At 44.3% G+C, this 25797-nt stretch overlaps 1 protein-coding gene across 4 annotated transcripts; it reads left to right on the top strand.

Annotated features, from left to right (window-relative positions):
* The first annotated feature begins 1967 nt into the window (after positions 1 to 1967).
* IHO1 (interactor of HORMAD1 1) lies at positions 1968 to 25093 on the top strand. Of its 4 annotated transcripts, none has more exons than XM_027713902.2 (8): positions 1968 to 2211; positions 2856 to 3015; positions 10355 to 10514; positions 11870 to 12027; positions 13900 to 13948; positions 14599 to 14686; positions 21941 to 22044; positions 22808 to 25093. In XM_027713902.2, the coding sequence occupies exons 2-8, from the start codon at positions 2960 to 2962 to the stop codon at positions 24113 to 24115; spliced, it is 1923 nt and encodes a 640-aa protein (XP_027569703.2). In that variant the 5' UTR covers positions 1968 to 2211; positions 2856 to 2959; the 3' UTR covers positions 24116 to 25093. The 4 variants fall into 4 exon arrangements, with proteins under 4 accessions (XP_027569703.2, XP_027569706.2, XP_039239547.1 ...); XM_027713905.2 differs by lacking the exon at positions 1968 to 2211 and adding an exon at positions 2355 to 2473; XM_027713903.2 differs by lacking the exon at positions 1968 to 2211 and adding an exon at positions 2500 to 2554.
* Positions 25094 to 25797: the final 704 nt, after the last annotated feature.

The following is a 25797-nucleotide window of genomic DNA, read 5'->3' as shown; positions in this document are numbered from 1 at the left end:
TGGGAAGTGACAAACCCCTCACTGCCACCTCGCTACTTCTCCCCACCCTGCCAGCCCTTTCCAGAAGTCACCAAGGCATGCAATAATTCCATTCTCACTAAAACTTTAGTCATGGGGGACCCTAAATCATGGAGCTGCACTGGAAACACAGACTTGATTAATAAGCTTTTCCCTCAGGAGCATCGCATGAATGGGATAAATCATGACGCTGAGTCACCGGCAAATTGACATCCCTGCGTGCCAAGCTCCCTGCTGCTGATGGGGTGCCCTGAGCTCTTTTCCAAATTCAAGGCGATGGTGGCTGCAAGAGCCAGAGGATGCTGGAGGGGGAAGCTGCAGTTCGGGAGCTCATCACTGTTGTGGTGTTTTCAGCAGCGAAAGTGGCCGGGACAATGGCCAAGGTCATCTCAGGAATGGAGAGATCTTCAGGTAAAGGGATGAGGGTCCTCACCACTTTTGGAGACTGACACATTATTAACTGAAGAGCTCCCATGAGTTTTTAACGAGATGTGCTATGAAGAAAAAAAAGTCGAGGGACGTACCAAATATATTGCCGTCTATCTCCTGGCAGCTTCTGCTAATTTTACTGAAGGAAGGACTTTAAGTACCTGGCCACCCTCCCTAACGCTAGAAGCACAGGCTGTTACTTCAGATATAAGGAGACCTACAGTGCCTGGCAACATGGTTAATCTCCCCAGAGTGTGTTTTGGATGGGGGAGACGGAAATGGAGGGAGCTGTCAGACCTATAATTAAAAAAATATGTTTCTGTATAGAAATTTCTTTTCGTTGTCAGGAGAGATGGAAATACAAAAATCTCATTTATCATGTTCCACAAACTTGGTAGACGCTCATGCCAGAAAGCTACAGCCACATCAGAAACAGGAATAGCTCCCTATAATTACATAAAATAACATGTTGAGCCTTATCGTCGGTGAGCAAAGCACGAGCAAATCCTTTTCTGAGGGTAGTGGAAATACTGTAAATGGGTACAGGGCTCTACAGTCTCTTCTGCAGGGAGATCTGGGCCAGCTTTCCAATTGTAAGCAATAAAATGATGGAAAATCACCATTATCAGTGCAGGGCCATATAGGACCCGGACGCACAGCAATGCTCTTGACAGCAGTGCCATTCACTGGGCTGTACAACAGAGTCATAGGCAGTGCAGGAGCAGAACAAGGCTTTTATTTACTTAAAAAGTGCAATAATCATCAATATTCCTGTCAGCTTGGCTCTCTGGAGGAAGGTTTACCTTCCAGTCCACAGCCACCTTGGACAGCCCAGCCATTATCCCACCCCTGAATCACGATCCAAGCTGTGATTCCCCACTCTGGTCCTAGAAAATCAACTTGTTGGATGCTCCTCATGCATCTGAGAATTACCAAGTTGTCTTGCTAAATCCGAGCTATTTAAAGCAACCCTAGTGCTGTAATGCCAAGCAAAAACAATGCAGATAAGTCACTCCAATAAGTTTTTTATGGGTAAAAGACCAGAATTTTTATTTTCTTTTTTAAATGAAAGCTCTGTTTCTGTGGAATTTGATTAGGAAACCAGATATACACATCAGGAAAACCATTATTTTGACACTTCTGAACTCCAGGCTGCCTTTAATATGAAAGGCAAAAGAGGATAAAGGGGAATGCAAGTATTTCCTCTGATCTATCCATGACTTAATGTCTACCTTATTTTTACAGTGATTTAGTGCTTATGGAGTATCTTCAGAGCCAGCAACAAAACATTTTAACTAATATTGGGATAGTTTTGAATTAAAGGAGGAAAAATCAGGCAAACAAGTGTGCCTGTTTTACATTCTTAAAGATGGAGGATACAGAAGCACAAGGGAAAAAAATCCAGTGAAACCATATTTGAGAATCTTTCTCTGGGGAATGTTTAGATGATGGGTTATTTTTGTCATACTTCTAATGGGTGAAATTGAATCATTCTGCATTTCTGCCAGAGATATTTACACGAGAGACCACACAGTCTCTGGGTATGAAGGAAATGAGCACTGTGGCTGCTGTTCTCCCACGGGAGGTGCCCTCAGTGTCCCACACTCCAAGCTTCCTCTTCCTCCCCATGCCCTGTGATGACTCCCTGTGCCCAGGATTATGCTCCCAGGTGAAGGGCAAGAGCTGGCCTGTGGAGAGACTGGAACTGGGGTTGATCCTGGGTCCATGGCCATGAGCTGAGAGCCAGATACCCCCACCTCTGAGGTGAAATCAATCCCCAGCTCAGGGTGACCCCAGGAACCCTCAGCCTCAGGGAGAGATCCGGGGACCCTCAGCCCTGGGGTGACCCCAGGGACCCCTCCAGGACCCCAAGGCCCCTCAAGCCGTGGGGTGAGATCTAGGGACCCCCAGACCTAGGATGAGATCCAGGGACCCTCAACCTGGGGTGACCGAAGGCACCCTCAGCCCCAGGGTGACCCCAAGACCGTCTGCCTCAGGGTGAGATCCAGAAACTCCCAGCTCTGGGGTGAGATCCCAGGACCCCAGTCCAGGGTGACCCCAGGGAACCCCAGGCCCACAGTGAGATCCGGGGGCCCTCAGCCTCAGGGTGAGAGTCAGGCACCCCCAGCCCTGAGGTGAAATCCAGGAACCTTCAGCCCCAGGCTGAGCTCAGACACCCCCTAACCCTGAGGTTAAATTCAGGAACCCTGGGCTCTTGAGGCCCTCAAGGCCCCACAGGGTGGGCAGGCCCAGTGTGTGGCTGCCCCAGGCCTGTGGAGACCCTCAGACCGGGTCTGTCTTGGACCTGCAGGGCTGTGTCCTGCTGGGCTGTCCCCCCGACCACAGGACACAGGAGACGCTGCCCCAAGCAGGGCTGGTCTCTCCCTCCACGTCCTTCCTCCCTGCAGGGCACTGTGGCGCCATGGCGGCCACCAGCGGGGACAGGCCATGAGGGCCGGGGCCATGTTGAGGGCCAGGGGCTGCCCGCCAGGGTGTCAACCCTGAGAACAACATGAACTTCAACGTCTGGAATATCAAGGAGATGCTGAGCATGCCGACAGCCATGGGGTGAGTGGGAGCGTGGAGCGTGGGTTGACGGACAGGGGACGGGGCATGAAACCAAGCACATGGTGAGGGTGATGGTGAAGAGGTGAAACATGTCCAGAACTGATCTATGGCTGATTATGGGAGGCTGATGGGAGTTCATTGGTCTCCCCTGTGATCCTGTTTGTGCCCCCAGCCTGCCAGGAACTGCCACAGATCCACCATTGCTGGGGATCTAAAAGCTGACATTGTCTGGAAGCCATACCCTGGTCCATTCGGGGTGTATTTGGTGAAGTCCTGTGACCTGTCCTTGTGTCATTAGATAGGTTAAATTTTTCTGTCACCTGTGCAGAGGGCAGATAAAATGAAGTGTGATGTGCAATATTATTACACATTATGTAACTTGAAAATTATTCCATATCCTGCATTTATACGCATGGCTTGTTTTTTTCCCAGCAGGAGCCAAAGAGCAGCTAGAACTCCCCACATCTACAGCCCATAGTGAAACAACAAATATTCAGATGTAAACATCTGAAGGGCAAATATGTAAGACAGGCTGCATTTTGTACAGCAGAGCATCACCTTTCGTATCACATGACTGAAAAAGACAGCAGGATTTATCCCCTGTTTGACTCTGGAGAAGTTAATTGGTGAATTTGGTGCTCTGAGCCTCTGTTAGTTAAATAACCCACTTATATAACTAACTTGTTCAAATTCACAGTTTTAGTCATACTGTCTCTTTGGCCAGATGTTACCACAATGATGGATGATAATGAAAGCATAATAGTCATTTCCTTGCCAGTTATAAACATGCTTGTCATAGATATGAATTAATTGAATTTTGCACAGATGTAGGGGTCAAAGGGGAGCCAATTCAGGGAAAAATTGTGTTTATACCTGTCATAGTTTTGTCTTTATAACTGTGCATTACTTAATTCTATTGCGTTCTTGGTATCTGCAGATTTACTGTGCTTGTTTGTTTGTTTGGGGGGGTTGTTTGTTTTCATGAAGTTGTTTCTAAGTAGTTTGAAAACCTGAGACTTTCTTTCTGGTCAGAGACTGAGCAGGGTAAATTTAGATAAAATATAAAAATTACATATTATATACAAAATATATAATTACATTCTCATATTATATATGACATATTTTTAAATACATAAATAATTCAGTGGAGTCATGCAATAGGAAAGGAAATGAGTGGAAGAAGTACAGGTGCCTGTTTGGAAAGGGATCACTTGAATTCCTTCCTCCTCCAAAGTATCCTATCAGCTACGAATTCTTCCCTTTTAACTCGTTTATTAACGCAGGAAGAAAATACATACAAGATTTTAACACCCACTCCTCAGCATTCCACATTCTTTACAGGGTCAAATAGGGCATAAAACATTACTGGAAATGCAGCTGGGTTTTTGGAGGAGTTAAGAAGGGGGAGAAGTTCTCTGAGGACAATTAACTTTTTCATAAGGAAAGAAGAGTGTCCCATAGTAGTGTGTGAATGTGTGTGTGTATTTGAAATAGGGGAAAAAGGTGTGGATTATTTTTCCCTGGCTTATTTCTGTTACTAGAAACCTTTCCCATCACAGCAGGGTATGCTGTATAATCCCCAGAATACTGTCTTGCAGGGAGCTTCAAAAATGAAACATAAAATCAGCGTATAATCTAGGCAGAGTATGACTCACTCTGTGAGTTCTTTGCAAGTTTGAGTCAGGGTGTTACTTCTGAGAGCAGCTGCCACCAGGTTCCCAGGAAATGCAGAGCTTTGGTGATGCATTGCCCTCACGGCCACAGTTCTGCACAAGCCCGAGACTGCTCTGGGTTTTATTTGTTGTCTGTCAGCCACGCACGTGCTTCTCTGTAACCCTGGCAGCCTGAGAAATAGGGTGGGGGGAACCAAAGTCCCTCTTTCACCTGGTTTTATGTATGAATGTTGACATAATAGAGATCTTAGAAATTTATCAGAGGGAAGGTTGTCTAGTTGGACAATAATATCAGGGTGCCAGTTACTTAAGAGGGTGGGAGGGGGCCACACGACAGCTGTAATGGAAAAGCTTATGCTCAATTGAAGTGTATTGACAAACAACACGGTTTTTGTGGATCGAAATGCCAGATTTCATTAGGGAAAGTGCCGTGTTACAGCAGCGCTGCCGCCTGCCCAGCCAGGAGGGCTGATGGAAAAAGATCGCAGAGAATGCAAGAACAGCAGCCACAAAAGCAGCGATGCTTCAATCAGCCTCTGATCGACTGGATAAGCATCACCAGGGTGTGATGCTGAGGTACAATCTCAAAAACCATAAATACCTACCTTGGCCAAGGGGAGCTCACAGGGAAAGAGACACATCTTGCCTTAGCCTTGAGCTGAGCACAAGATCTACGTTCAGGCTATTTGCTCTTGTAGTGCTACCATGAGAGTGGCAGTAGGGAACTGGAGTCAGCATCTCTGCAGGAGCAGCAGAAGCCAAAAAATCCACTACTGTTAATTAAAAAAAGACACTGCAATAATAATAAGGAAGCTCATTAAAAATAAATTAAACCGTACAGCCAAAAGGGTTAAATGCTTGCCTGAGACATAAAGATTATTTAGACTTGTTTATTTAGATTTGAAATTGAAGTTATGAGAATTTTCTTGTTCCATGAGAAAACAAGTAACTTGCTAAATGCATAAAGGCTAATCATATACCAACTTCCAAATACATCAGAAGCAGAAAGCCTGCCAGAGAGTATGTAAGGCCAAGAAACTATGAAAATATTAAAGAGGCGTTCAAAAGGGATGCTGGAAGTTAAAGCCTACTTGGGTCACTACTCTCTACGGCTTATTTCTGCTGTTGAGAATAACTTCCAAATTAAACAACCTCATTCAATCCATTATCCCATGAAATTCCATCCTGCATCACAAGGTTGCATATTTTGAAGTTGCCTTAAGGTCCCAGAATAAGCAGAAAACGAAGGAGACAGCCAGGACAAAGACCAGGAGAGCAGCTGTAAAATTCCAGAACCTCTGAGGAATGAGAAACCAGGGCTGTAAGTGCAGGCTGGAAAATGGCTTCAGACTGGAGTGAGGGGTGCAAAAAATCCCCCCATCTCCAAATGTCTAATCTTAATATGTGTGGGGATGCATTTTGTGGGAGCAAAAACGGCTGCTCCGTGGAAATCTCAATCTCCTCCTAAGGAAAGGACCCTGTTGCAACTGACAACCAGCTCAGGACAAAGGGCTTATGTGGTTTCCAAGGTGAGGGACGTCTGGGCAGTGTTGAATCACAGCTGAATGAATAATAGAGTGGCTCATAGAAAGTAAAAATGACCTTGAGGAATTGAAACAAGACCAGACAGACTTTCAGCCTGAAATCTGGAAACTGGAGGCAGTGTTTGAGCTAAATAACTGAGAGGGATTTTGTTGTGCTTAATGCATTAGGGTCAGTGTCAGATTATGTTTGTAGAAATTCCTTTTAGGATATGGTGAAAATGATAGGAAGCAGAATAATAATTTTCTACTGCGACTGTTCCCAGCGAAGAGATGGCAAATGGCTGGAGGCTGCAACAGCAGCTAAAACTCCTTTATTTAAACTCCTCCAGTTCCCCTGCACCCAAAGCCAAGGCTCATCCTTGCTCATTTGCTGGGCACATTGGCAGGCAGCAGATAGTGAGGATGAGAGTAGCATAGCAGAGCTAGAGACAGTTCCTATAGATACAGGCTAAAGCCAGGAGGAAGAGCAGGTGAACGTCAGCTCCTGGAATTTCAATTGGGTTTGTTGTGATTCAGCCCTGGTCCCTAAATGAGGAGGACCAGAAAGGGCTGGGAGATTTGCTGGAGGGGAATCAGGAGAAGAAAGACTTGATGACACTGATCCTACTCAAGGTTGCTACCAGGAGAAAAAGATCTCTTCTTTGGGAAGAGGCTTTACTGCACTTTGAAGAAATGTGTCAGTAAGGTGTAAGTGAGCTTCACCCACAGCACTTGGGAAGAAGAGGGATGTTGGCACAGGTTCAGTGGAGATGACAGAACCACAGAAAATCCCTCACAGCAATGTTGCAGATAAATGTTATGTTGCAAATTATAGAAGTCTCAGATTGCTTTTCCAAATGACTCTTAAACCTTGGTGTTGGCACGTAAGGATGGATCCAAACAAGAGAGTAAAATTACCAGTTTTTAAAAAGACTGATAAGGCCTATGACAATTTATAGTTATGAATTTTTAGTTTGTCAATGTCACTAGAACATCCAAGATACACAAGAAGAGAGTATTTGTTGCATAGTGTGTTTCTGTTTGGAGAGGCAGAACCTTTGAATGAAAGGTGAACATTTGCATATGGTTGTGCTAAAATATTTAGAGTGGAAATCAGAACTTAGAAAAATGAAAGAAGTTCCTAAAAGATCTAACTCCTGTCACAGAGGGAGAATTCTAACTGACAACAGGGAAACAGAGACTGTGAAGATCTAGTTGACCCCTCAGATATGCAGAAGGCTGCAGATTTTTTAGATCACGCTCACATCACGAGAGAGGGTTGGAGCTGCCAATATTGCAATACCTGGCATAAAGCTAGGTGGAAAAAAGCAGTCGTTCCACCAGTCAGCAGCAGATGATTTACCATTTTTTGAGCTGACAAGAACGCTTCTTACATATCTAAAGCTGGTTTTGCTTTGGACACACATGCTAGTGCCAATACCATAGGAGTGTCATGGGCACAAACACACAGAGGATTTGGGGAATGGCTCGTGTTAGCAGAAAGCTAAAAGCTCTCCTAAGGTAAACTATTGCATCACTGGAGGGACTGCTAACTGGGATTGCATATCTAGGATGTTTCCTTGCTCTTTATAGGGAAGAGTTTATATTTAGGACAGAGCATGTATCCCTGCAGCTCAGGCATCCTGAAGGGAATGGTCAGGTGGTAAGAAGAGCTGCAGTTGCCTGATCATGGATCTGATCCCAGATCTGACCATGGTTGTCTGATCTCTCCATCAGAGACAGGACTGGGCCAACCATGGCTAGGCTCCTGGCTTGCCCAGATGGTCTTGTTAGTTAATTAATTGCCAGCAGTGTTAAGCAAGGGAGAAAGAAATCCATTGCTCAGGGGAATGAGTGTATTCAAAAGGGACATCTGTTTTGTCTCCTCCCCTAATTTGCAGAAGTGCCATCATTCCTAAAGCAACTGCTGAGGTAGTGGACTTAAGACAGAAAAACTGGGCTTCAGAGCAGCCAGCAGCCACCTTTGGTTGTAGTGGAGAGTAAGCCTGGGAAGTCATTTGGCTCATAAAGTCCTCTCAGCTCAATACTCCTCAAAATACTGGTCATGAAACCCTTTGTTACAAGAATCTTGTGCTTCAGGTATTAAGTGATGTGAAGGATCTGAGAAAACAAGCACATTGTGGGGTGTCATATTCACCAGTTGTAGCAGACACTTTCAAAGGGGGGTTGTCAAGACAGTAAAGCACTTAAGGATTATAAAAACCCTGCCTTAAACTAAGAGGGAGGTTTTTTGGCGAGAAGACAGGAGGATTTAGAAAACTGGTACAGAAGATGTGCTACTCACATTGCAGGCAGGGGCTCTGCCTGTGTGGGATCATGGCAGCCCATGTGCTCACATCTCTCCCCGACATCCTGGCTGTGGATTAAGAAAATTTATTTTTTTTTACAAAGCTTAGCTGAGATGGAAACAAGAAGCTGTGCTAGTAAAAATTATATTCAGATTTGGTGTCCAGAGAGAGATCAAGGGAGAAGTTTTGAATTCAGAGAGATTCATCAGGCTTTTTGAGAACCCAGAAACCCATACCTCATCTATTTTTGCCTGCGGCTCAGTGTACTCGGTTAGCTTAAAGCCAAAAGTATTAATATGATATTGTCAGTGACACCACTATATAATGAAGAAGGAGACTGAGCACTTCAAATACTGCTGCTAAATCCCTTTCCTGTTGTGTCTATGATGTTTGGGCTCCTTCCAAAACTGGGGATTAACCAAACACATCACTGCTAATAAATGTTGGGGTGATCATCTCTTGTTATACACATTAATTACTCTCCCGTTCTGTTTCCTTTACTTGTATCATTTGATATGAAAGAAAAACCGTAAGAGACTTTTTCATTAATTTTGGTCTCTAATTCCCAGCTCCAAAGGCAGCAACAAACCCCTCCTTCTTAGTAGCTCAAAAAAACCAAGAACTGAGAATATAAACCTGGCCAAGCTTTTCTTGTGTTTGGACCTAGCCTAAGCACTCTGCCAGACCTTGTGGATATGGAGCAATGGAATAGCGATAATTTAGACTGAAAGAGGGTAGATTTAGATTAGATGTTACAAATAAATTCTTTCCTGTGAGGGTGGTAAGGCCCTGGCACAGGTTGCCCAGAGAAGTTGTGGGTGCCCCATACCTGGAAGTGTTCAAGGCCAGGTGGGATGAGACTTTGAACAACCTGGCCTAGTGGAAGGTGTCCCTGCCCATGGCAGGGGCCTTGGAACTAACCGATCTTTTAAGTCCCTTCTAACCCAAACGGTTCTATGATTCTATGCGAAAAATGAAAGAAGTGTGTATTTTTGCTAACAAAAAATTGAAGGTAGCCTCCAACACAATGAGAAGCAGTGCAGCTGTGCAGAGAAACCCTTGTCTGAGGGAAGGTGGTCCTGTGCCGTAAGCCTAGTCCATAAAGAAGGAGATGACATGTCTCTGAAGAGGAGTACAATCAGAGCAACACAGCACAAAGTCAAGGCTAGCTGGGAAAGATTTATTTGGGCAATGTCCAGGGAAAAGAGGAGCACTTTTGAGTAGCGTGTTACTGTGTTTGAAATATTTCTAACAACTCAGATCAGTTTGTCCAGACATACGCTACCTATTTATTTGTTGTTCAAGTGTGTCAGACTTAAGGCATCTGGAGAATAAATGCCCAAGAAATGTCAACTATTAGTCATAAAGTTTTATTCTGTTGGAATAGCCTTCCAAATACCCAGCGCCTGAGTTACAACAGAATTTATTATCCAGAGTAGTTGAAAGAGAGAGACCCAGCACTGGCTAGGAGCAAACCCCAAGGTGTCTCTTTAGCTAAGACTGATCGGCATGGCAGGTAGGATGAGCTGCCCAGTCCTGGCTTTTTTAGTTTCCTGTCTGCAGGACTTGCTGGAGAAATACCTTCACCCCTGCAAGGTGAATGTGGAGCTACAACACTGTGTTTGTGTGGATGTGGCAGTTTAAGATAAGCCAGTTTGTTTATCTTAGAATTAAACCTTATGCCATTATAGGAATGGTTCTTTCCGAGTGGAGAGGGAAAATTAACATGTTGGGGTGGGCCATGATTGAGCGGTTCCAGCAGGCCATGTAGGGAGTTCCATTTGGCCTTTTAATTCCTTCAGGCTCATTCACACCCCTCTCCACCCCATTTCAGGCCTAACAAGTGTTCCATGAGGAGCAGCACTGCCAGTGACTACTCGAGTTTGAGCGACTCTCAGCTGCTCTTCGGCTCCCAGTTCTGCCCGGAGAACGTGCAGTCGGCAGCGGCACTGCTGGAGCTGGGCTCGCAGCCGGGACAGCAAAACTCCCAGGACGTGAGTCTCGCTCTCCTTCAGCCCTGTTCAGGCACACAGCCACCATTCAAAGTTAATGGAAAATCCTGAGACGTCAGGTGGTAACATTTGCAAGTGTCAGTAACTGCTGGAATCAAGTTATCTTCTTGCTACATATATATATTTACTGTGACAAGACAAAGTAGTAGCCTGGTAGGATGAAAACCTGATATTTATAACAGATTACTATAAATTGTTATTGAGATAGGTATTATTTTCTTGAATCACATTTTGAAAGTTACTAAAATAATATGAAATTATTCTTGAGCTAAAGTCTTTAGACCACCTACCTAGCCAAGCTAGAATATTACATCTATTGCTCGTTGAAAAATGCTGTGTTTCTCTTCCTTAGTTTTCTGCAAGAATGACAGAGCTGCTCAATATTTATTTCCTTGGACTGGCAATGACCTTCCTGTATTGTTGTTATGGGAGATGATGAGTGATTTTGGGCTGGGGTGAAGAGCTTCTATGCTTAAAATCTTTCTCCCAGAGCACATGGTTTCTGATGTTACTAGGCTCACTGAAATAGGTCCTGCGTTGCTAACAGAGAGCACCAGATCTGAATAAATACACCTGAGAGGAAAGATTAGGAAAGAGCAGTGGTGCCAGCTTGGTGGCCCCAGGCTGTCCTTCAGTTCCAGATGCTGTCTGCTGTCCTCTGCATTTTGCTGAGGAGCAGCTTTTCATCAGACACAAAAAAGGAAATTCACTCTTTACAAAGGAAAAAATGAATGGAATTTGCATTTTCTTATGTTTTAAAGAAAAGGCATTTCCATTTTGGTCACAGTGTCTGGAAATTTTGTAGAATGAAGCTTTCATAATAACATTAAATTTCTTGTTCTGAAATGTGTATTGAAGCATGTGAAAAATTCATCTACAGTCTGTCGATGTTGCTATTTGGCAGCAAAATTATGTCATCCACCAGGAAATTCAATGGGATTTTCTTTAGATTCCTGTATAGGGTGCTTCTTCTGACAACTTCGACTTTTCCATAATTCCAGGAACACTGGAATTCGTTTATAGTCTCTGTGTTGAACAGAGAGGGGAAAAATCTACACACCTTATGATTGTAACAAACTGGAAATCCTCAAAATGAGAGAAAAGCCTGAGTCTGGAGGAGTTTGGGCTGAGTCTCAGTTCCAGAGGGAGTCAATCTAACCAGGCACACTAAATGAACCATAATCTCATGAAATTCTTAATCTCCCTGTCCAATCTAATCTGTCACGTCCAATCACTGTGATCTCTGTCTGCAAAGCATTAGGCACACAAACGGGTTTTTCTAATTAATGCTCTGATTATTTTTATACTTCAACATTTTTCTTTTGTTTGTGCAACAGAGTGAGCCCAGTATTTTTACCAAATACCAGACAAAACCACAGTTATTTGATGAAGAAACAAGAGAAAAAGGTTTACTTAATCTTAGCACAGGAAGAGTGAAAAGTGTCTTGGAAAATTTTGAAGTGAATAAGAACAAAATAAAGGACAAATATGACCGGTATGTAGACATCCACTGGAAATTCTTTCTGTGCCGATGGTTATCACTCCCTGCAGCTCCTTCTTCCCCTCTTACAAATCATACATGACAAAGCTGCATATTTCTCCAAGAAAAGTATCTTTCCAGGTTTTAAATAATTTCTGATTGGAAAGAGTCACAGGATAAGAGAATAGGGTTTATTTACAATGTGATTTATGTAACACAGTCAACCATAAGCCCCGAGGAATAACAAAACACTAACCTGAATTTACCTTTGTCCTTCTTTTTTTAATCAGTGGGGGTTTTTTTCTTTATTGATTCTCTGTGAAAGTCTTTATTTCTCAAAATTTCATAGACTGTATGAGGACTGATCAAAAGGACTCTGAGGCCAACCTTCACATTTGGCCCAAGTGGGAGGATTGCCAAACACACCTGTGTACAGATTGCACCTTTATAAACCTGTACATATCTCTAGAATTGTATTTGTATACAAGGTTTTTACGTGTTGGTGTTTTTTTTTTTTTGTAACAGACAAGTGTAATTTGCTAATGTAATTTGCATCTGCTCTTTGTTAAATGTCAAGAATTAAATGTACATGTAGGTCCTAGAGGACTTTAAGGAACAAGCTAACCATTTGAAGCTCAAAAATTAAAGATGGCAAACTCCCCAGTGCACCTATAAATAATTCTTAGCACATTAGTTACATTTTATAATGTACCATCCACAGTGAAGAGTGTTTTTATTAAAAGCCTTTGATCAAATCAGGCTGTGTATCTCTCTCGCCTTTGCAATGGGCACTATGCTTCTGATAAGGCAAAACTGACTCTCTAGTGCCTATTAGAGAAGAGGAGGATTTTTGTAAGTGAATTATACAAAATGAAAAAATAGTTTTAAATGTTTAGGCAGCATTCATAATTACCCTTTATTTTTTCATTAAACGGATTATGCTCCTTCCTACACTCCAGGCTCACTCCCAGATTAGAAACCTGTTTGTAGAGATAGCTATATTATCTTTGCAAAGATAAGCGTCTAATTTATCAATTTGTACCCCCCGCAAGTTTGACTAAGAAAATTAGTATCTTCCTTTCCATAAAGCTAGAGAGGTTTCAGAAGCACTGCCTAATTCTCATAACTAGAATCTACCCGGCCTCCATCTTTTTGGTTGTTGTAATTTGCAACACTAAATGATCGACTTAAACTGACTGGAACCTTCAGAGAGGAAAAAGGTTATCACTTTGCTTAGCAACCACCCGTGCATTCGGGTGTGGCTGGTTAATCATGAATAAAGCCTGGTTCCTGATAGGCTCGCTCAGTTTAAAAGGATGGATAACAGAAACCACAGGCTTAATCTCAGGAGAAAAGGATTTTCAGTATTTGTTCTTCCTGACTTGGGCTTTGTTGAGGCTGGAGCTTTTCCTGTGTTTTTCCCACAGTTGTTTTAGTCCAAATATAATACCATGTATCACAGCAACTGGCACATCACCTCCGCCCAGGCTGGGTCCTTCCGGAGCAGATAACACAGTGATAACACCCCAGGAGCTAATGGACAGTTGGGTAAATGCCAACTAAAACTTCTGAGAGAGGCATGAATGCTAAGGCAAAGTATCAGAGAGTAAAAACCCCATAATTTCATGTATATTACATATTTGTGCATGTGTGTCTATGCATTTTTTTCTTACTCCACATAGCAGAGCCCACGCTTTCCTAAAACAACTAAGGTGACTTTGAAGGATTATGCCTCCTGAAGTAACCATGTTTCTGTGCTTTCATTATACACTACACTGTGCCTTGCAGTGTTTCATGTCTCATTTTTACTATGATCTTTTCAATTTCTGTACACTCCAGTAACTTACATGTCTGGTTTATACTTGTTGGAGTTTTTTTTCATTTTAGTGAGGTCCTAAGCGCCTTTATTTCCAGTACCAAAGACAGGCTTCAAGGGGTAAGTTATTTCAAATTCAGAATGTAGAATAATGAAGAGTTAGAAATGCTGCAGAATGTTCACTTTCTCTCCTTTACTGTGATGATATTTAAAATATATATCTTGAGCACTCAAATACTTTAAACCAACAATTGGAAATTTTTTTTTGCATACACCATTGTCTTTGTGGCCTGTCCTTAGGATTAAGGTCTTTAGGGTCTTCCCTCAGAGCCAGCAGTGGAATTTCTCTGGGTTTCATGAACAAAAACAAACTGTAGTGACTATCTGCAAATATCAGCTCTTTTTTCCTTCTACCTGAAGAAAGTAGTCTGTTCTCAGGATTAGTCAATGTGTTCTGAAGGTGAAGGTCTGTCCCTCAATATTTTTATAATTAATTTGATTAGTTATTATTAATGCTATTTTACAGACCATTATCTCTTTTTTTTTTTTTAAATCTGTTAAGATTTCATGAGCCTTTTGAGCAATTCCAGATCTCCTTTGGGATTGCAACCAACAGCTGGACAAATTGTTTCAAGATAGATAAACAATCATTTTCAGACTGTTCCATTCCATGAGTTGCTGTCATTGTTCTCTGGCATCTGGTGCTGTGATTTTGCAAACAAACAAAAGGCAATGCATTCATTTTTTCATTTACCTTTGGTTTTTTGCAGCTGCAAGCACGCTTGGACAAGTTTGAAGAAATGTCTGATTCCAGATACAAATCCATTTTGGTTCACCTAGAAACCCTTTCCAAGAAAAGTAAGTCCTTCCTGTGTTTCTGTTAACAGCAGAGGGCACAGTCAAACGGCTGAATGTCAGCCTGTTGTCTCCAGGCTGGGGTGAACTGGGCAAGTCATGCCACCCACAGCTGCTCTCCCTAAAGGAGGAGAGAAAATAGAACTTATCCATGGTATGGACTTGTGTATTTTTCCATTTTTGCTCTCTTATTTTCTCCCTTTCTCTGCTCTCTTGTACTTAGACACCGTACACGCGTAAATGAACACACCTCTCTGTTTTTGTATTCTGCCCTGGAGTATGATCATTTTTAGACTATCTGGAGCACTAATGGAACATGCAGTAAAAATAACTTAGATATTTATATCCTGAGTATCCAGTTTCAGTTTTTAGGGCTTTCTCAGATTTTTGTGTGTTAGTTTGAAGTCTTCCATCGCTCTTCTGGGCTTGAAATGACTGTATTTTGGCTGTGAGCAAAAGTAGTACTGCTCATTTCTTGAATGAGAATCACACAGTGAAGCACACTATTGCCATGATAAAAAGGTGACCCCCAAAATAGCCAATAATATAAAATACTTTTGAACAACTCTGAGGTGGATAATCACAGAAGCCTTTACCGAGGGAAAATACTTCAAGAAATTGTTTCTAATTTGGCTTAGATCTGAATCTTTGAGAGTACGTTAATTTTTAATGCTGTTGTGATGCTTTATCGACACCCTGTCAGGACTCTGCTCAGAGCTTGCCTTGCTCTGTACAAGAACAACAGGCCAGTTCCAATACATGCAAGAAAGGTGAATTGAGTTATACCTTGTGAGATGAAGGCAGCAGACCTTCACAAAAGCACGATAATATTCAGTGTGGGCAAAATGTGGCTTGCACGAAGCACATCTTTGACAGATACCCTTTAAGTCAACACAGCCCTTTCAGGCAAAAGGAGTGGAGCCTGGTGCATTCTGCTGGAGGCTGTAATAGCCTGTACATTTGAAATACCAATCTTGTTGTACTAAGAACACTCCTTTGCTCTGCTTGGCAAGTGCTCTTGGTGGGACCCTAAAGTAAGCAAGAATCTGTCTGCTTTGGCCAGCACAACAAGTTCCCTATTACACATTTTCCCACCCCCTAATTACTTCAGTGCCTCAACTTGTCCACTCTGCAGCAGGACTTTGCCTAATTTCACATACCTCATGCACAGAAATTGTTGTCATGGCACTGAAAATCAAATCTATTGTTCACAACTCCCCCTCTTCATTCCATACCATTTACTCAGCTGTCCTCTTTCTTCTCCATATCCATTTTAAATAAATGTGCCTTGAATGAAATGAGAAACCTCCCAGAGGTGCCTGCTACTAGATTTTCAAGGCAATTGAAAAGAAAAATTGGCACTTTCTGTAATGCATCATGCTGCAGAATGTTGAATATATAATGAAAATCATCACATGCTGCACAATGTTGTTCTTTTTTTATTTCTGGGAGGTTCATCTGTCACTGCTTAATTGCTGATAAACACTGTCATTTGACTGGTATCACAGTGATGGATAATTAAGTTCCCACTAAATAAATACCTGCATTAGTGCCTTGAAAAGATCCCAACTGAAGCTATTCCCTTGAAAAACTGGTATAAAATTCCAAAACATAGGTGATAAAGAGCTAAATTCAGAGCTGATAAAGCTCTTAATGTCAGTGGCTGATGACACAGTACCTGGGGATGTTGGTGACACAGCAGAGACATGGCGACTCATTGGAAGTGGAGGGTTTCACATGTAGGAGAGGAATGCAGAAGAGAAGAATGAAGAGAACTATTGCACCAGGACATTCCAACAGCTTTGAAAAGCAAAGAAAGGTGGAACTGGAAAGCAAGTCTGTCTTTATTAAAAGCTTATAAGGAGTATCACAGGCTGCATTTATAGCAGTGGATAGCAAGCACATTTGGCACAGTCTGCATAGCCATGGGGTGAGGAGAAAACAGAAAATATTTTTCAAAATGTATTTCCAAAGCATTTCCAAATGCTGTTGGGTTGGCATGCTCTGTGCAGGAAGATTTTTAAAAAATGTTTTCTTTTGTCCATATGTGCTTGCACACAGTGGATAGAGCTGTGTCTGGCACCGGAGATGAGACAAGATTTGCCTGAGCAGCTTCCGCACACAGCTGCTCTGAGCCTTGCTCACATCTTGGTGTGCAGTGCACAGGGATGTAAAGAGGAAGGCAGACCCTGTGGCCTCAGTTCTTCCACCTTATACACAGTTTCTTTGGTTGACTTGCCCGCTCATCATTTGCTCTTTCCTTCTGGTTTCAGCTCCTGTAACTCGTTTCTTTTCATATTTTTCTCATTTTAATTTATATACCCAGGCTTTTATCAAAGCTTTCTATTTTTTATACAAACCCAATTTTCACCACTCAGCCCTCTCTGAACTGCTTTGCTGTCCTGGTATCTGATAGTTCCAGCTGTGACAGCTCCTAATAGCCATATTCTCTGCACCACCTTGGCTCCATTGCACATGAGAGCATCCTTCCAGCCAGCACACCACAGGCAGTCCTCTGACGCACTGCCAGCAAGGGTGACAGAATAATGTGCAATGTGTCACTTACAGAGGCACGAGCTGATGCAATTCTCTGACAGGATCCAGTGCCTGGTAGGCAAATTTCAAACATGATTTGTTTCCAGACTCCCCAGGCCCAGCAGTTGCTGGCAAGATTTCTAGGGCAAATCACTGTGTTTAGAGCGATGCGATTTGAGCTTGTTTACTGTGAACAGTATGGTCCAGACTGGGACATCCAGTCCAGAATACCTTACATTCTGTGTGAATTGAAAAGTCAAAAGGTTTGAAACTGAATAAAGAAATGGGTTTTTTACATGTAGCTGCTAACTAGATGTGCACTGACGGACAAAGTTGTTGATGTGAGGGACTTTAACCAGAGTCCAAAACACTTCAGCGTGGATGGTGAGAGGAAGTGTGGTTGCTCTGGTGGAAATTGAAACCCCTCATTGTTCAGGGCCTGGAGCACTGTGTGCTGTAGCACAGGGTGAGGTCAGGGGCAGCTCATCCCACAGTGCACTGATGCAGGTGCTGCCTGATGCGCTGTGGAAGAGAACTCAGGCTAAGCCAGCACAAACCTTCCAGCTGACTGCTCAGAGTATATCCAAGCAGGATACAGCTGTGACAGCCCAACTGTCCCACCCACTGGCAAAGCTCCCTTGCTGCCCAGGGAGAACACACAGGGCTCTGGTGAGCTGCAGAGCTGCCTTCCCTGCTCATGCCTCACCAGGTTTATAAGACCTCCTATTTCCCCTACTGAACCTGGGCGTGGGGGAACCAACCTCTCTCCAAAGTGTTATTTAAAGCCTCTGTGCTGTCAGTGCCAATCTCAGGATGAGCTGCACAGAGGATGATAGATAGGCATCAGAAGCAGTTGCTGTTTAATATTCCTAGGCTGGGAGGCTGGCACTCCCTCCCTCGGCTGCTCAAGCTGTAATTTTCAGCTGCTGGGAGTGCAGCTGCATCTGGGTGCAGGCTGATTTGCAGGAAACCCTCTGCAGCACAGGGTGGCAGCCCTACCCCGAGGTCCTACAGCCTTTTATCTCATGCCAGATTTCACATTCCAAATGTTATTACTGTAAACCAGTAGCATCTGAAGAAAATGGTACAACAAATCAAAACACAGCGATGTTCCAGTTCGTAAAAAAAATGCTTTGTTTTAAATTACCTCAAGAGAGGCACAAGTCTGTGCATGTCACCCATTAACTGAGTAAAGATTTTCTCTCTATGATCAAGTTATTCAATAACTATCTGCTGCAGGGTTTATTTGAAGAAAACCTCCTCTGAAGCAGCCATTCTTGATCATTCTCAAAGGCAAGACATTTGACTAACAGAGTTCTTGATCTGATCTAGTTTGGCCGTCTCAATGCCTATTTTTTTAAGTCTCTATTAACATCCATTTTTATTTTGTTTGCTACTGTTTGACAAGTCTGAACACTTCTCTGGTATGGAAGTAGGGAGGGAAGGAGAGTGCCCCTCCTCTGTACTGAGGTTCCTTTTCTGCAGAATACTCCTACACGTACAAATGAAACGCATTTGAAAGGCTGGCTGCTGGTTGCTTGCCTGCAGCATGCTGTGCTGAGTCAAACGTTGTGTGCAGATCACAAGCCCAGTGGATGCAGGACTATTTTTAGACTGAGGATACTATGTTGAAGAAGAACAGACAGACTAGGGAAACTAGAAAGTTTTAAAAATAATTCTGAGCTAAAATTAAGCATATGGAGAAGAGCAGCAAGCCGTGGTAGGCTTGCAGATGCTGCCCTTTCTGTGTCTTCACTATGCAGAGATGGAAGGTGATAAAGTGACATGAAAGGAGTTTCCTCCTTGAGTCACTGCTGCTTTCCCCCTCTTTGTAGGCTGGCAGACTCCCCAAAAACTTGTTCTTGGATTGAAGGTAGCCCTCAGGTCTAATCAGGGAGATGCAAAGTCTAAAAGGCCCACTCAAACATTCACTCCCCCATTACAAACCCATTCTGCAAGTCATAGCTTTCTAGATTTATAAAACAGTCTAAATCTGTCAGAGCAAAAGACTAAAAGCTTAAAAATGACAACCAAATTGCCTGCAACAGCAGAAAGCATATTAGTTGAAATATGTGCAGATAATCCTCAGAAATCAGCCACGCTCCTATGGAGAACAAGGCAAAGCCATGTGGTGATGGGCATCCTGAAAAAATGGAGAAATTCCCCTCAAAACCAGATCTGGGAGGTGGTTTAATTCAATGTGTGTGAGGAAGACACATGGATGAGGCAACCGCGGGTTCCTTCTCCCTAATGACAGCACTGTGCCCGAGCAACACCCATTTGGAGGAAGGCAAAGTTAAAAATACAGCTCGGCACAGGAGTTCCCTGGTACCGGGAGGCAGCTCTCAGCAGCACCCCATCCCAGCATCTCCAGCCTCGTGCCACCACACACCTCTGCTTTGCGTGGCTGAATGAGACCAACATTTTCAATCTCCTTTCATAAGAGGAGATTACCATGTAAGCACTTAATTATCCTGGAGCTTTTCTCTGCCCATGTCTCAGTTGAATCTCTTTTTTTTCCTTGCACAGCTGGGACTGTATGCAGGCTTCCAGACATCCTGGGGTCCACAGCAGTTTTGTCAGCCAGAGCCTGTGCACCACCACATAGCACACTGCCCTGTCTCACCTGTAACCCCTGGTGCTGGCGTTTGCATCTTTGTGTTGCCTGCTAATTACCTGAATGCCCTCTGGCTTTTGCACCCAGGTGACTACAGCAGATTTTAAGTGTGTTTGGCTCATGAGCAGGCCTCGAGAAGCACCTTCCAGAGCCACCTCGTCCCCTCATGCTACCCCGAGCAAGAGCTGATGTTTTCCCTTTAAATTAGGGTTATTTTTTAAGTTTCCTGTTATTTTTTTCTCTCTTTTTTTTTCATAATACATGACAATTTCCACTGAAAAGCTTTGTCTGAATCTACAGAAAGCCCATTGTGTTGCCTTTGTCTAAGAAGTCACCTACCTTGTGACTTGTGCATTGTCCTAGAGCATTACATTAGCCTGATACAATCCACTTTTTCCAATCTTGTTCCATTTTATTCCATTTCCTTCCATGTCTTTGAGTACTTTTCCCCTTAAAGTCTGCTCTAAAACCTTAAGATCAAACTACTAAGCCTATAATTGCTCAGATTTCTTTCCTTTCTTCCTTCCCAAATGTACCTTTTTTAAATGTCCCTGTTTTGTCACAGAAGCAAAGCCTACAATTATTTTCTGCCCGCCTCTCCCTAATAGTTTTTAACTCTTTAACCAATTCCATCTACAGTTTGACAGAAGGGCACAGCTCACTGAGATAATTAAGTCCCTACAAGCTTAATGAAAATAGCTGAGCATGAGGAGAAGGGATCCCAAGTGCCCTGTGGCTCTGCAGACTGTGAGCACAGCTCTGCAGGGTGAGAGGTGCTGCATTGAGGAGCTGAGATAAACACTGGGTGAAGAGGAACAGCCTTCATCCAGGCTCTCAGCTCCATCGACACCAAAGTCAATCAAACACTTTGGATCTGTAGCAAAAGAGGATTCATTAATTGCAGAGCTCTTGTAGCCACTTGTTTAAAATGTAGGCTTTATTCTGCTTTTTCCTCAAGTGTGCAGTGCTAGTCCACGAACCAGGATTTCAGTTATCCTGGCCCATTGGTATGGCAGTGCTTTGCTTTAGCAAGAATGCTTTGGATCCTATTTTTCCCCAACCAGCCAGCATTCCACCCTAACCACACTGGCTGTACACACCTTTCTGCACCCTTCACAGGAAAGACCAGACATGTTTAACTCTTTCTCTCTGCTCTTTCTCAGCTCTTTGTCCTAATTTACAATTTTAAAGGAGACTTCTATAAGATTCCTAAGGAGTTTTCATTTCCACACACACTGCAAATTGTGTTCCCATTCTGTAGCATATTAGGCACGGCAGTGGTTCCTGTAAGAGTAATTGCAGCTGCATAGGGGGAGTTATATTCTTATCCAATCATATAACCCAAATTCCTGGGGTTTTATCAGTTTTTCCACAAGACTGATAGAAGAAGAAGCCAAGAGCATCTTGCTCCAATTTAGTACCTTCCCAGGGAGCCTATGCCCCCACAGGACACTGCTGGGGCCCCCATTACCAAGTGTTGAGTGCAGCTGCCTGGTTCAGGCAATTTCTGACCCTCTCTCTTCCCTTGCCCAGCAAATGGAAATCCCAATTCTTTGCTTCATCATTTCCCACTATCCCTTCCAGCATTTTCCCCTCAGTTGTCAGCCTCCTGTGCATTTCTGAAACAGTTTCTCTGGTTGCACTTCTTAGCCATTAACCTTTCACATCTCCATTCTGTTCAAGCTCCCACTTACCACCAGCTGGTTGCAGGAAAGAGTTGGTTACGCTGGGATGGGTCAGCTGTACTGGGTCCCCCTGCCTTGGCTGTGCCTGTTGTGCAGCTGGCAGACAGCTAAGCCTCAGCCTTCCCTGCATTGAGCCTACCAAGTACTGTGGCTTTGCGTAGCCTTTCCTCTCCAGCTGCCACATTAACAGAGCACAGTAAATGAGGTTTGGCCTATGTGCAGCATCTTACAAATTTCAAGTGCCTTGCGTTAAACATCCACCCCATTGTTCATGGCCCGAGGCACGGGGAGATCGCAGCGGGAGAATCTCTGTGGTGATTCATGCCAAGACGTGGAGGAAGCAGCAATAGTATTGATAGTACTTTATTCACATTTACAAATGAAAGACCAAATGTGTTTTTTATTGATTTCCCTGTTTAGTGGAAGATGCTCTTCAAAGTCACTGTGACTCTGTACTGAAAGCTCTGAGAGATAGAAGCCAAATGGAGCAGGCACTGCTGGAGATGGAGAGGAGACTTGCAGCCGTAAGTGCAAAATTAATCTTTTATTCTGAATCCCCATTCTGAATTTCTCCCACTTCTTCAAAATACTAACTGAATATTAAATTGCCTTCAGGTGGTGGATTATAAAGCTGACTGCTCTAGTTATAATGAAGGGGGAAAGATGTATTAAAATGCTAATTCTAGGCCAGATACTGATGGATGCTTACCCAACCACTGGCTAACAGTGCTGTAAGCTCTGATGAAGCCCTGGTCAGTAAGACAAGAGCCCAACAGTGCCCTGTCGTGGCAGGCCACGACAGAGCACTCACTGCTTCCTCACCTGGCACATGCCTTTGCTGGAGGAGGTGGTGCAGTGCATGCCCGTGAGGGGAGAGCACCTTGCAAAAGTGCAACACCTTGTCCCTTCAGTGAGGTGTTTCCCAGGGAGAGGGAAAAAAGAGGTGAAAACAGAAAAAGTGAGTGTCAGAGGCATAAGAATTAGTTGTCAGAGACCTCCTGGACAGGTCTGGTTTCTCCAAAGGCCCTGCTGTAGGAATTGCTTTTGGCAAGGATGTGTCACACCAGTGCATGAGAAGGCAGTGCTCCTGGGAGAGGGGGCACACAGTGGGTTAGGGGTATGCTTCTGTTCCAAACCTCTCACTTTGGTGGGACAGTTTGAGGATACACAGGAAGATACAGATTGCTGATCTTTGAATCAAACTGACACATGGTACCTGAAACTTTCTTATTATTGTGCCTTTTCATGTATTGCTTACTGCTTCTGCTCTGCTTGCTGCTTCCCCAGAAAGATGCAGAGATTTCAGATGTGAAATCCAGTGTTCAGCTGCTGAAAGAGGGTCTGGAATCACTGCCAGCCCAGCTGAATGACCAGCACCTGAAGCTGTGTAAAGAACTAGACTTCGTGAAGCTCCCTAATGCCTCAGCTGAGCAGCACACACCTGTGCCTAGTGCCAGACTGCCCCCTCACATGACAGATAACTCTTCCCAGACCTCCCCTGGCCTGTGCCAGCTTCGTGTCCTGGATGAGAAGCACCCATGCCAGCCCTGCTGCCAAGGCAGCAGGGTTTGCAGCTGCTCAGGCTGGTCTCATTTCCACTGTATGACAGTGGGGGAGCAACACAGACACTCCCCTGGGAGGAACCAGATCACTGAGGATGGCACCTCTAAGGGTGCAGCCTCAGGAGGCAAAGCCATTGCTACAGAGGCCTGTGACAGAGCAAACACCTCTTTGCAGAAGATGAAATATGGCTTGGAGACACAGAGCTGTGCTACCCATCCTTGCATGTGCTGGGCTGACAGTAACTTTTTGGGGGGCAGTCAGAAGAAACACTGTCCTGTACCATTGGAAGCGCCTCTACCAACCCCACGGAGGAAGGCGTTCAGGAGAGGCACTGGAGGGTTTGAAGCCCTGACACCGTCACAGCAGCAGCAGCCTCAAGGTTGCCACCAGTCTGTATGGAAAGCTCCACCTGGGCAAAAAGACAGCAACGGGTCCACAGGCCACAAGGTGCAGAAGGCAGCTGTAGGCAACAAAACAAAACAGAGTCCAGGAAGGATCCCCTGGAATAAAGCTGTAGGGAGGAAGAAAGCATACCCTGCTAAGAGGAAAGGCGAGCTCTCTCGATGTGCTGACAGTGGGCTGAAGCAGAGGAAGGCAAATGGGATTATTGAGTTGGAAAGCTCCAGAAAAAATTGCTTTCCCAGATACTTGGTTGATCTCAATTCAGAAAGCTCTGACCCGGTTTTTGCAGCTCGCCATCAGCAGATCCTCAGCAGCGCTCAGCCAGGGCTTACAGAGAATTTCCCATCAGTGCCATGCTCTGATAAAAGCCTGCAACAACTTGCAAGCAGAAGAAAGAAAAGTCTGGAAATTAAAAGAAGAGTGAATGTTTCCACCGTAAAAACGTATATCTTGGATTCCTCTCCTGAGGGGAATATATTATCCCTATGTAGCACAACAGGTGTAGAGCAGATGAGCTGCTTCAACCTCCGAAGCCCCTCAAGCTCCAAGAAACCACATCCTGCCAATCTGCTGGCTCAGAAGAACCCAACCTGTTGCTCTTTATTGTTTGATAGTGATTCTTCTGATTGAAGGGGACATGTTTGGAGCCCTCAGTGCAGGCTTGGCCATCTCAGTTGCAGTTTATTCTTCTAGGTGTGTTACCTGCTTAGCCAGAGGCTCTAAAGTGTTATTGCCCAGTTTGAGATATTGCAAGAGACTATGTGAGGACAGCTCTCCCCTCTCCTGGAGCTGTATTACTTTATCTCCCTGCTCCCACCAGAGGTGCCAAGGGCTCCAGTTACCATCGTATTTACACGCTTGCAGAGTCTGCTGAGACATTCCCAGGGAGGAGAGATTTGGCAGAGCACAGACGGGCAGCTCAGATTTGGCATTGAGATTTACTGGAAACTTTTCAGCTTTTCAATGTAATGCTATCTCTGTGGCCAGAGGCTTCATTCTGTTTCTCACCCATAGTCTCTATGTTGGTTTGTTGTGTAAAAGTTCAGGTTTTTAGTTCTGGAGGCAGTAGTAGTGTTGTTCTGGTTGATTTCAATAAGGTTCAGATTTGTCCCAGGAGTTGTTTGTGAACTTTGGACGGGGACCAGTTCAGCTGAGGAAAACCAAATCCCAATGTCTCAGGTTCATCGACTATTGAATTTCTTCTCCTTTTAGGCTGAAAATTTCTTGGCCTCAGAAATTTCAGGAAATTATTTTGTTTCTACTTTTTTTGTATTTGTATCTCTTGGCTGATTAAGGAATTCTCCAACGTATCCTTTTCAAGGGCAGTGGTTCTCAAACAGAGGCCAAAAGATACAATGTTCAGATCCAGCAGATGACACGTTGGACAGCCCCTATTCCCACAGAGAACTCTTTCCATAGTACCCAACTGTGACTATCAGTAGCTCCCACTGCTTCAGCCATTTGCGTCAGGTTTGATTTCCGATTTGAAATCTTACCAGCAAAAAAGCATTTTGATGTTCACAAAAGCAAATTTGTGGTGTTGCCACAAATCTAAATGATCCAGCTTTGTCATCCCGGCTTTAATAAACTCTTTGTGCTGTCACCAAAGCCCATTTTCTCTGTGTTGGTTTTTCAGGAGAGTCACGGTCCTGTTCAGTGGGAGAGTGGGCGGCTCCCCTGGAGCCGTGTTTAACTCCCCTGGATCGTGGAACTGGGAGGATTCCTTTCTTCAGTTCCTTTCTTTGTTTAAAGAAGGAAAACTACACCCCTCCAGTTTAACATTGGTCCAGTGATGTTAATTAGCAAGGAGGAGGAGGTGGGGGTAGGTGTGGGAGTTGGTCAGGGAAGGGGCTGGGTGACGCTGCCGGCAGCAGTGGCATTTCACATTGCCCTCATGTATCCGCCTCCCCGTCATTCCCTTTACGGCCTTCGCTGGGCAAAACCTGCTCGGGGGGGCCGAGGCTGCATTTTCACGACCCCCTGCATTTTGGGGCCGGCGGGGACGGGTGCAGGTCTCTGTGCAGCCCCCGGCCTGGGCGCAGGGAGCTCGGCAGCACATGGCTGAGCTTGGAGGGACCTCTGGAGGTGTCTGCCGCAAGCCCCTGTGCAAAGCAAAGCAGGGACTGGCTCCTGGGCACCCCGACATGGAGCACCAGTGCCGTGGGGTGCAATGCGGGGCTGCCCTGGGGACCCCGCAGCCCCTGCCACACACATGTGCTGGCACACAGCTCAAAACAAAATCTCTGGAGATGGAGGTATAACAGCAACAGCAGCCAGCAGTGCCTCCCCACGTCGACTCACAACTGATTAAG

The sequence above is a fragment of the Pipra filicauda genome, unplaced genomic scaffold, assembly GCF_003945595.2.
Source record: "Pipra filicauda isolate LSUMZ 115617 unplaced genomic scaffold, ASM394559v2 scaffold318_size846807_pilon, whole genome shotgun sequence".
NCBI classification, from domain to species: Eukaryota; Metazoa; Chordata; class Aves; order Passeriformes; family Pipridae; genus Pipra; species Pipra filicauda.
Note: the sequence above shows the minus strand (reverse complement) of the source record. Positions and strands in the feature narration are given on the sequence as shown.

What these genes read in the sequence shown, in the direction of transcription:
- IHO1 (XM_027713902.2), top strand. Translation starts at nt 2,960, where the DNA reads ATGAACTTCAACGTCTGGAATATCAAGGAGATGCTGAGCATGCCGACA. An exon ending in GACAGCAAAACTCCCAGGAC is followed by an intron (nt 10,515 to 11,869) that starts GTGAGTCTCGCT and finishes TTTGTGCAACAG; the next exon opens with AGTGAGCCCAGTATTTTTAC. An exon ending in TGGAGAGGAGACTTGCAGCC is followed by an intron (nt 22,045 to 22,807) that starts GTAAGTGCAAAA and finishes CTGCTTCCCCAG; the next exon opens with AAAGATGCAGAGATTTCAGA.